General features: G+C 42.8%; 1 protein-coding gene across 1 annotated transcript in view; it reads left to right on the top strand.

Moving 5' to 3' along the window:
• The first annotated feature begins 4,762 nt into the window (after positions 1-4,762).
• NUP153 (nucleoporin 153) overlaps positions 4,763-12,227 on the top strand; it is a 53,099-nt gene continuing 45,634 nt past the window's right edge. Inside the window, exon 1 of the mRNA XM_084795088.1 lies at positions 4,763-5,231. Within this exon, the coding sequence (XP_084651214.1) occupies positions 5,121-5,231 (111 nt within the window). The 5' untranslated portion in view covers positions 4,763-5,120. The remainder of the gene's footprint in view (positions 5,232-12,227) is intronic.

Raw genomic sequence — 12,227 nt, forward strand, 5'->3', positions numbered from 1 at the left:
TGGTAAAGTGCTGGCTTACACTGCATTTAACCTAGGCATCCTGCCCCCCAAAATAAAGAACCTTGGTACTGCCTTAGTGTTGACATACTGAAATTTGGAAATGATATGGATTTATACTCCCAATGTTAATGATGAGTCCAGTTTTCAAATATCGCTGATGATTAATATTTTATAAACAGTAAAACTGAACTGAGCCATAGAGTGCTTGTTAGTTGGGATGGAGTCCATAACCCTGGTTAGCATTTATAGGTGATTAATGTTAAATGCTAGTGTTGTATAACAGCTCAGCATTAAGCCTCCAGAGAATTCTGTCAAGTGGTATATTTCAGTGCACTGTGTGAACAGAGGCTGTTTTTACAGTTTTATGAATGAGCATAACAAACGCTAATACTAAAAAAATCTATAGATTCTCAAAAGTTTTCTTTTTAAAAACTAGATTCATTCATTTTGTTTTACGAGTGTTTTGGCTACATGTATGCATGTGCACTGCATGTGTGCTTGGCACCCACAAAGGTCAGAGAGGGCACTGGATCCTGGAACTGAAGTTAGAGATGGTTGCCAGCTGCCATGTGGGTGCTGGGAACTTGAACCTGTGTCGTCTGCAAAAAGCAGGAGCTGCTCTTAACTGCTGAGCCATCGCCCGGTCCCAGTAAATAATTTAAAAACGATTTGATCCCAGCTGATGGTTCAATACCTGTCTTAAACATTAGGATGGCATTGGTGTTGTAAGTTTGGTCATTCTTTCATCTACTAAAACTGAATTTCCGTGAAAAAAATTAAAAATATGCATAGATTAGATACATTAGTGATTAATGCCTAGTCACTAATAATACATCAGTGTCACGTTAAGGAAAGAAATAAAAATACCTCCCCTTGGAGTCATTTAATCAAGAGCAAGTTCTGATTTTAATTGTTCCTTGTGCCTCTTCTCCTTCTAACAAAGGGCATCTGTGAACTGCTCAAAAAAACATCACTTGGGGAAGGAATGCGACCCTTTACAGGAATCTTTAACGGAATCTTACAAGGGATTAAGTCACTGGCTCCAACTGACCCCAATGGACCCAGATAGCAAACTGTATTACAAACATCACTGTTTATCAAACAATACTCATGAGTGGATACTCGTTTTTGAAGATTGCTTTCAACTTCTGTATTTCCTGCCTTCAGCAAATGATACACAATTCATTGTTCTGGGGCAGGGGCAGGGAAGAGTACATGATTTAAGATTACCACTATGTATTAGCTTAGGTTGTAAAAGTTGACTCATGGGGAGTCTAAGGCAAGTCAGGTTGGTTGTTTCATTGTTCTCTTAAGGGCAGGTTAAATAAACAAGCCGAGTGCACAGTACAACAGCGGTCTTAAGTCGCAAGTGACCCCAGGGTGAGCTATTAACTCTTGCTGTGAGGTCCAGCAAAAGTTCTAGCCTCTTACAATGGGAGAGATAGTTTTATTTTAATGCATTGCCACACACAAAAAAATTGTTTATTCAATTCATGATTTACCGCAGCCTGGAAGACACTGATATATGGAGTTAGGAGGACAAATAATTTTATGGCATATTGCAATCATGAGACAGGTATAATTAATTGAAACTTGACTATAGTCTGGTTAATTCATTCAGTCTTAAGTATTACTTTATTCCCCAAAGGCAGAGAACTTGGTAAGTTAATGAGAGTATAGTGATGTGTATCTTTAACTACTTTCCCATCACTACTGCCTTTCTTACCCTAATATCCAACACAAGAAACGCACGCGCACAGACACACACACACACACACACACACACACACACACACACTCACACTACCCAATAACATCTTAGAATCTGGGCCCCGCTGTACCACTTTGAATATTTGTGCACGTAGAATGATAAGCCAGCCACATAATTTTCTTTCATGTTTGCTCTTTATTTTGATTTTTTTCCCCTTGTTTCCTTTTTGAGCCAGGGTCTCATTGGCTCTGGCTGGACCTAAATTCTTAATCTTTCTGTGTGTACTTCCCATATGCTAGAATATTCGTTGTATACCACCAGACTGGCTTTTAAAAAATCTTACTATTTAATGAAATTTGTGATAGCAATTACCATATGAAAATGTGTGCAGAATATCATGGTAATCCATCTAAAAACAATCTGATGGAAATAATTTGCATGAATAGACATTATAGTTCAGGCCTTTTATTTATTTGTTTAGATGGTAAAATAAATATATAAAACTTCATAATTTCTTGTATTTGCCATTTCTTAATTTTCTATTTTTTTTCCTTTGGAAAAATAAATGAAGACTAATTTACAGTCCAGATTGAGCTTAGGGAAAACTGTATTTCACTTCTAATTAATGGCTATTCTTCATCTACCATAAAAAGTTCAGCATCTTATTTATTGATTTGTAATTGACAAAGGGTTCCCATGTTAAATGGGAAAATAGAGCGACTATTAACGGGATCCCTGTAGGCAGAGAGAGAACCTAGCAGTAACTGTTTTTTCATGAATTGACAGGGGCCCTGATGTATTAATTGTTTGTTCTGGCTTTAAAAAACCAGTCCAGGTATAATGTGGACTTGTTTGGTGTCCTTGTTTTTCTGCTACAGTCTGCAGTGAACCAATCACACAAATGTGAAAGTATTGCGGTATTGTTCCTCCTTTTCCCTTTCTAAACAAACACTTGGGAAATCAATTAAATAACTGAGATCAAGCCTAAAAGGGATGTAGACTTTTTCATGTCTCCTCAGATTCTACCAATCTCTTACTTTGAAGTTATGTCTGAGTTTGTTCAAGTTCTTTGACATAACCTTCATTTCTTTACTCTTTCCTGATTTATCGGAGAGTTGGAGAGATAGGGTCTTGCTGTGTAGCTCACAGTCCTATCTCCTGAGTGCAAGGATTTGTCTGACATTACTTCTTTTTACAGCTTGGCTGTGAAGATTGTCCTTTCCAGGAAACAGTCGGTATCTTGTGCCGGCCAACAGTTCTGTCTTACATATGCAGCACTGGGAAGAAAACATACCTGGAGAGTGTAGGTGGATCTCGAAGGGAGGGCAGAGAAGAAGAGGAAGTGAACTCTTTTGGCCATTTTTGGTTACTTGTCTCAGGGGTTAAGGTCAGACAGCCTAGAACAACTAGTTACAGCAGGGTCTTTTATGTGCTGAAAGGTATTATAAGTTCGAAGGTACTGTACGTTTTGTTTTATTAATTTAATTTCAATAGTGATTTGAATTGTACAATTTTGGGGTGGGGCGGGCTGGTGCAAAAGATGCTGGAGATAACTTTTTGGTAGCTGCTTTCTGGTTGGTACTAAGGGCTTTCTATCTGAGCAGCTATTCTAGACAGAACCGTGTCCCCTCTATTTGCAGATGAGGAAAGTGAAGCTTAGAAAAAGGATCAGTAACCTCCCCAAGGCCACACAGCTTGTAAGTGACAGATTTAAACAATCCATTTGATTTTGTAGTTGTTATAAACTTTAGGACAACGATCTCTAATGGAACATCAAGTCTATGTTTCCTCTCAATTGATTCTTCTTCATAATTATTTAGTTATTTCTTTCAGCTGTTATGGAAAAACTGGGTTACAGTTCTGGCTTTGAGTGCCCAACTTGATATCCTTCATGGTGCCCCTTAAATTCTCTTGGTTTCTATATAGTGTATTGAACGAATAGGTTGGATCACATGATCACACAGACCTTTTGTCTAATGCCTGCATCTTAACACTCGATTTAGCCTTCGAAGGTACATTGTTTATCCACCCTCCTAACTATAATACTCGCTGAAGCAAACATACAATTACTAGGAATATATTAGTCATCCTTAATGTGTGTTGACTGCATAGGTTATAATTGCAATAATTTACTGCATTTTTTTGTATACCAGGAAATCTACTAAGTGCTCTGCACAAATGACCGCACTAGCTCCGCACAACTTTTTAAGGTGGATTTTAAAGCTCTTATTTAATAAATGAGTCATCCGAGGTCAAGTATGTAAGGTAGTGAAGCAAGTCAGAAGGCCAGCAGAGTGTGTGTTGGCAACAAAGCCCTTATATGTCTAATGAAACAATAGTGAAGTTGTATGTTTTGCTTTTGCTGAGACAGAATCTCACTATGAAGCAGAGGCTAACTTCTAACTAGCCATTCCCCTGCCTCCTGCCTCCCAAGTGCGGATATTACAGCACATCAAGCAGAAGCCCATGTGCTTGTTTTAGGCCTAAGGATCACGGTCACTGTTAATTGAAACGCAGGTTTTCTTTCTTTCCTTTTCTATTTCGATACACTATCATTCTTTGATGTTACTGTTTACTTCCATTCCGTTTATAATTGCTGAATGGAAGATTACTGCTTTCATGTCGAGTGCCATTCTGATTCTAAACAAGCAGCCAAAGGACCCGGGCTTTGTGCCTCTGCAGGGCTCCGCAGGGTGTCCTTCCGCGACTGCCTTCCTTTCCGAGAATCCTCGTTCTTACGCGAAAAACTATACTTCCCAGAGGCCTCTGCGGCCGAGAGCGCGGGCTCGACCAACCCTTCCTTCCTTTGCCCAGCCCCCACCCCCACACATCGTCGCAGCGTGATGATGCAGACGCGTCGGGCGCCGAGGAGTGACGGCGTCCTGGCTCGCTACCGCGGCGGCGGCCTCAACAGCGGTAATAGGCGCAAGAGCGACGGCGGCGGCGGCGGCGACGACGACTGCAGGGACGACGACGGCGCCGGAGGCAGCGGCGGGGCGGGCGCAGCGCGCACAGGGGAGGGGTTGGCGGGCGGCGCCGGCGGCCTGGACTGCGGCAGCGACGGCCAGGGCGGCTGTAGACGAGCCTCCAGCAGCGGGCGGTCGAGCTAGGCCTCAGCGGCGCCCGGAGCTGCTCGCGCCGGCCTCGGCGGGAGATCTCCATAGAGACGGTGACAAACACAGACGCGGGGGGTCCGCACGCGGCCGTCGGTCCTCAGGCAGCTCGCGGCCCTCAGCCGCCGCCACCGCCTTCCCCCCGCCGGCGTGCGCGCACTCTCAGTTCCCGCTCGCTCCCTCGCGGTTCTCGCTGTGTCTGTGTGTCGCCTAGGGCCGGGCGGGGGAGGCCCTCAGGCCGCCGCCTCTGCCTCTCCCGCCCGGGAGCGGGAGTAGGAGGCCGCCCAGGCTCCGCCATGGCCTCAGGAGCCGGAGGCATGGGAGGGGGCGGCGGCGGCAAGATCCGGACGCGTCGTTGCCACCAGGGACCGGTGAAGCCTTACCAGCAGGGGCGACCCCAGCACCAGGTACGGGACCCGTTCGCCGGGGCGGCTAGGCGGCTCCGGGCGGCCGCAGTGGGGGCGGGGGGTGGGGGGGCAATGCGAGGTCCCGGGGCCCCACGTGGAGGGGGACCGGAGGGCCTAAGGCAGGCCCGGGGTGGCGACGGGAAGTGGGCAGAGCCGAGCCGGGCCGGGCCTGGCGGCGCACACGTGGGGTGCGGGCGGCCTCTCTCAGCCCTCCCGCCCAGGGGCTTTCCCCCGGCGGGCGTAGGGCGGGAAAAGAAATCCCAGGCTTGGGATACTAGGGTTTCTTTTTTTGGCGGGTTTTGGTGTATCGCTAGTATTACTCACGACCTCGCGAGGGAACAAGGGAAAGATGTGGCAACAGGCCCATCCGCCAGCAGGGTTTATTTATTTTTCTTGTCTGGTGTTTCCCGGGTTCAGGGTGCGTGGAGAGGGTAATCTGCCACCGCGGCTCAGAGGCACTTGGGGAGGGGGGCGCTGTAACCCGGATCGTAGAATAATTCAGTCTTAGCCCTAGTTAAGTCATTATTGGTAGTCGCGTCCCCTCGTCTTCCTGCTTGGCCTTTTCCAGATCTGATCACAACTGGTTTAGCTTTTCTTTCCTTTCCCTCTTAACCGAGTTAGGGCTACTGTGGCACTGAGGCATTTTGAAAGTCCCTCGCCGCTTCTTACGTCTGGTCTCTGCCGCGCAATTCTTCCTCTCTCTCCTCCTCCCCGCTCTGTGTTATGAAGGCCAGAATCAGCCATTCTCTACAGTTGACCAGTTCTCTGGCTCTGATCTCATACACCAAATATTTTTAATACTGGGCGTTTTCTAGAAGTTTACGGTATTTTCGGGCACACCAGGAGTGTTGGTGGCCTTCCAACAGTGAAGGCCACCGTATGCCGTCGTGGGTGTTTATGATTATAAAAAAGTTGACTCCTGTTGTAAATGAATGGTATGTTTGGTTTTGAGAAAAATCTCAGTTCTTAAACATTCCTTGTGAGAATTAAAATGTTAACCCACTATAAGAAAGCCACTTTAGAAGTATCTCGGTGGAGGTAAGTAGGAAGTGCATTTAAGTTTATTGAAGGGCTAATAAATACCTTGTTGCATACTGTTAAATGTAGACTTTTTGTTTAATCCTAGCTAGTGCTAAAATTGAATACTTAGGGTTTTGTTTGTAATGTTAAATTGTATCAGTTTAAAAAGTAAAGATAGGGAAAGTTTTGAATAGTGAAAGCTGCGGTTTATGTACTACGAAGGTATTTGCCCTTGCTTGGAAAGCTTGGCATTATTAACATTTTCCCTAGATATGTAGAGAATGCTGAGGAGCAGGGGTATTCGTAGGCAGATTTCTAAGATTAAAACCGAGTCTGGCATAATGGCGAATGCCTTTAATTCCAGCACTCAGGAGCCAGAGACTGGCTGATCACTGTGAGTTCGAGGCCAGAAGCGGGCCCAGGACAGCCAGGCCTACAAGAGAAACCCTGTCTCGAAAAAAACGGGGAAAAAAAAAAGATTAAACTCCAGTCACAGGCCTGGCCACCTTACTTCAGTGGACATTAAGACAAGGTTACTTCCTTTTCTAAGAGTAACAAATCACCTTCGAATGCTTGTTAAAGGAAAAGAAAAAAATTTGAGCAGAGAAATGGATGGCTTGGATAGGAGCTAATATATCCTAAGGGACAGTTCTGATCGCAGTTTATTGTAAAATGTATTTAGATAAAAATTCTGTTTGGGAGAAAAGATGCTTAACTAAAACTCAAGTTGTTTTGGAGCTGATCCAGATTTCAGGTTGTATGGTTTTAGAGCTCAGTAGTTAAAACATCTCAAATGCTAGATCCTTGTCTCAGCTATTTAATTTAAAGTAAGAATATATCTTAACCTTGAATTGGAATTAAAGATAACCATTTCTTGGTTAGCAGATTTAATATTGGCAGAATCAACCAAAGAAAAGTATTCAGAGTTAAATAAAAGAATACATCTCAGTTTTTGTTTGTCTTAAAGTAACTAGTTTTACCTGGAACTTAGTGGACTTCATTGTCATCTACTAGCTAGCTAGCAGAGCTTGTCAGCTGGATGTTTTGCAGCAGCTGCTGGGTCATTCTGGATGTAGCAAGGAGCTTCATGACATGGCATGTTTAATACTAATGTTTGATAAGTGCCCAGGGCCCTGGGCACAATGAAGCCTTTGGTTGTATAGCAGAAGGTTAGAATAAGAGTAATCAGGCTGGTACTATTTGTTGGATGCAGGGCAGCAAATGTCAGGCCAAAGAGCTGGTGCTGCCACCCAGTTCCTGTGATTTCTGTATTGCATTCAGTTGACTTCTAGTTTTCTGTTTTGACTTCTGGTTTGGCTCTTCTGGGAAATGTCTAAACTTCAGTATTTTTCTACTTTTAACTTAGCTTTTTAAAAAATGCCATCTTATTTGAAGTTGTAGAGCTAGATAAAGGGAGTAACTTAAATGTAGACTTGGCTGAATGTAGGGGCACACACCTGTAATCCCAGCTGCGAAGAGGCTAAGGCCAGGGGATTTGAAATTTGAAGCCAGCATGGACTTCATAGTGACTCCAAGCTAGTCCTGTATTTTAGAGTGAGGCTGTCTCAAAGGAAGTGTAGAAGCAAATGAGCTTGCCTTTTCTTCCTTCCTTCCTTCCTTCCTTCCTTTCTTTCTTTCTCTCTTTTCTTTTCTTTTTTTTTTTGGATTTTCAAGACAGGGTTTCTCTGTAGCCTTGGCAGTCCTGGACTCACTTTGTAGACCAAGCTGGCCTCCAACTCACAGCAATCCACCTCCCGTCTCCCTCCCAAGTGCTGGGATTAAAGGCATGCACCACCATGGCTGGCGAGCTTACCTTTTCACCTACTCCATTAATGAGCTACTTTTTAGCTTTTTTAAAGATAGGCTCTGGCTGGCCTTACCTTCTTGCCTAAGTCTCCAGGTACGTTAGGTAATGCTGTTAGTTCTTGTCTTCTCCCCTTTCCTAGTCCCATTGTGTGCAGCAACCTGGGGAAGTTGAGCTCTTGTTTTTCCTAATAATGGCCACCACAGAACACTTGAACTGACAAGTAAAACTCACTTCTGGGAGAGCCTATTGTCTCTCCTGGTGACACAGACTGGCTTACTTTTGAGGCCCCCCCCCTTTTTGGGGGGAGTGCTACAAGGTTTTTTGGAGCTTGGAGCTGAGGGAATCCACCTTTTATCCTTACAGAAACAGGATTGCTGATAGCCTGACCTTCCTGGTTTAAGTCAGTGACCACATTCAACTGTAAAAATGTGGGGGAGGGATGCAGTTCCCCCTTCATCAGTAGTTTAGATCAAAGGCTGGTAAACCCTTTTAATAAAGAAACAAAACTATTTTGAGCCTCTGGCTAGCAGGGTTTTTTGTTTGTTTGTTTGTTTGTTTATGTTTGTTTTAACCTTAATGGTTCTTTGGCAAGTGTAAAAAGCATTTTTAGCTTATAAAAGCAGGCCAAAGGATAGGTTGGCCCATAGTCACCCAAATTTGTAGAACAGAACACCCCCCCCCTCCCCTTTTGGTTTTTCAAGACAAGGTAGCTTTGTAGGTTCTGGGCTCCCTTTGTAGTCCAGGCTAATCTTGAACTCACAGAGATCTGCTTGGCTCAGCATCCCCAAGTGCTGGGATAACAATGTGCACTACTGTGCCTGGATTTTTGTTTTTTGTTTTTTGTTTTTGACATAAAAGTATGTCCTGCCTAACATTTGATGGCTGAGTATTCTTAGCTCTGAAAAAGTAATGTTTCTCACTTTTTTGGGTTTTTTTTTCCCATTTAAAATTTTTATTTAGTTTTATTTCATGTGCATTGGTGTGAGGGTATCAGATCTCCTGGAACTGGAGTTACAGAAGTTGTGAGCCTGCCGTGTGGGTGATGGGGATTGAACCAGGGTCCTCTGGAAGAACAGCCAGTGTTCTTAACCTTTGAGTTAGCTCTTCAGCCCCAGGTTTTTAATATGACAACAAAAAGGCTCCAATTACAGCTCCATTTCCTGGAAAGTCCTAATGATATAAGTGTCTAGCTTGAAGTATGAAGCTTTTGGTCAGATGCCACTAAAGATAGTCATCTTATTAGGTACAAGATATTGGGAACATTGCAATAATTCTATATTTTCAACTTTGTTTTCTGATACAGAGCCTCCTGTAATATATCTATAGCTAGGCTGGAACTTGCTAAGTAGCCCAGGCTGGCCTTGAACTGATTGTCCTGCCTGTGCTCAAAAAACAAAGTGCATTTACAATCTTTGTCAGAGACGCTCAAAAAACAAAGTGCATTTACAATCTTTGTCAGAGACAATTTATTATCAGAGAAAGGACAGTAGATTGCCTTTCTCCTCTATAAATATTTTTATTTGATTGTGCTAATCTTTCTCATAGCATGGTTGAGAAATTCTTAGTCTCCGTATTAAAATATGTGATGAGATGGCTCTTAAGAGGGTTTAACTGCTATGGGCTTTTAATGGGTTATGCTTTTCCTTGTTTCATTTTAATGTTTTTTATTTTTATTTTAGTTTTTGTTTGTTTTTTGAGACAGGGTTTCTCCCAGACTTACTTTGTAGACGAGGCTGGGCTTGAACTCACAGAGATCCACACGAGCCACCATGCCCGGTTTCTTTAGTTTTTTCAAAAGGCTTGCTTTTACTTTTATTTGTATATATCAATTGGTGTGCGGGTGCTGGTACCTATGGAGGCCAGAAGGGGATGTCAGAGCCTCTGCAGCCAGAGTTACAGGTAGTTGTGAGTTCCCTGACAGAGTGCCGGAAACTGAACTTGAGACCTGAATAAACAGCAAGTACTTCTACCCACGGAAACAGCTCTCCAGCTCCCTTATTTTTTTGAGTCAGGATCTTTCAGTAGCCTAGGCTGGCTTGAAGTCACTATCTGTTCCAAGCTGGTCTTGGTCTTTAGCTCTTTCTGCCTCAGCTTCCCAAGTGCTGGAATTAAAAGCATATTTATACCGAGACAGCATTTTAAGTTTTGAAGGGGGTGAAAATAAGCTACTTGTGGGCATTTAAAAATTTTTTTTTTCTCTCAAGATAGGGTTTCTCTGTGTAGCACTTGGCTGTCCTGGAACTCACTCTGTAGACCAGCTGACCTCTAACTCAGATCTGCCTGCCTCTGCCTCCCAAATGCTGGGATGTGTGCCACCACTGCTGGGCGGGTATTTATTTAGTTAGCCAGAGAGATACTTTTAATTTAAGTGACTGGAGAATTTGAACTGGGTAGATAGGATAAGCTTAACTGTTTATAAAATATGAAAAGTGTCTGATATTTGCAGATTAGGTTCAGATTAGATTAAATATAAATGTCTTTAGAATACTTAGTTTCTTCACGCATGGAAATAACCCAGTATTGATGTTATGATGAAGCAGCTTTAAAAAGACTTTGAAAAAACTTTGAGGAAAAGAGTCTAGTGACTATACAGATACTAAGTAAGAGGATGAAGGATCCAAGGAAGAAGACTCAGGGGTCCAAAGGATGTATTAATGTAAAGTAGGTATTCTAAAGAACAGGTAGACATCAAAACGGTGGAATATTTTGGAAGAGTAAGGCTTGATGGGACCACATGGCTTTCTATGACTGCTCTTGCTCTAAACAATGACAGAGAGACCTTGTATTTATTTAGGCACACTACAGCTGGGCAGATACTCAGCTTTTCTAACCCCAACAGTTTTAACCCCAACAGTCGTCCTGCCTTGTGGCCTGTTTTTATCTGTCATCTTAGTCTAGTTCTGGCTCCTGCTTTCTCATCTATGTCCCAATGGCAACTCCCTTTTTCTGTGGTCCCCACCTGAACATCCCGCCCCCATTTCCTTGGAAGGCCTACCATAACTATTCAGCCCGGCTATTGTCCATTCAGTTCTTTATTTGACCAATTAGAAAGTGATGGAGAACAATGCTTACCAGATACTAAGACAGGATTCGTCATAATAATGACAATACCAAAGTCTGGACTGTAATCAGCATTCGAATAATACAAGGATAATCTTTACATGGTGCACAAAAACATCACTCCAAGAGCCCGGTAGACATAAAATTGTTGTCTGGATTAAGTTTGTTGTCATGGTCAGAGAGCCAGTGAAGTTACTTACGAAAGATTGTAGGATTGAATGCTGCTTAAGGATAATGTGAAGGGAGTTGAATGACTTAAATGAATAGAATGGAGTAGAGAAAATACTGATCTGGAGGAGAGAGCTTTGTGTGTGAAGAAGGAGAAATGTGCAGGACTGAGGAGTTGGCCAAATTGGGAAAGTTGTCTTCTGGTGAAAAGGAAGTTTGTAATTATCAACGAAGGCTAAGTGAAATTGGAATAACCAGTTCTTCTCTCATGAATGAGGGTTACATAGAATTTGAAACACTATGTTCACCAGTGCTGTGATTTGTATATGACGCTGAACTCTTACTTTTATTATCTTTCGCAAAACAAAACAAAACAAAACAAAATGATAGTTCTTGAGGCAAGAACATCTAGTGGATTTATAGTTCAAATTTGAGAATTTTCTTTTTTCATCTTCAGTTTAACTTTATTATTTTTTTAAAAAGATTTATTTTATGTATATGAGTACACTGTTGTCATGCACACCAGAAGAGGGCACCAGATGTCATTATAGGTGGTTGGGAATTGAACTCATAACCTCTGGAAGAGCAGCAAGTGCTCTTGACCGTTGAGCCATCTTTCCAGCCCTTAACTTCATTATTTTTAAATACTTAGTATAGATCCTGCTGTAGTGCTACAGATAATATCACAATGCTATTTTTAATGTCCCATATGAATTTTGCTTGGGGGAACTTTTGCTTTTCACTGTAGAGGGTGGTTCTGCTTACTCTGCTATAAGATGGGTTTTCATGTCTTTTTGAGGGGAAGAGATTAATGAAGCAGTAGAAGTTGTTAAAATCCATAGATCTTGAAGTCTTAAATCCAGTAAATACTATGTTTTATTTGGTTTTGGTTTTTCGGGACAGGGTTTCTCTGTGTAAATAACCCCGGCTGTTCTGGAGTC

The sequence above is a fragment of the Acomys minous genome (genome assembly GCF_964271855.1).
Source record: "Acomys minous genome assembly, chromosome: 9".
Classification (NCBI taxonomy): Eukaryota; Metazoa; Chordata; class Mammalia; order Rodentia; family Muridae; genus Acomys; species Acomys minous.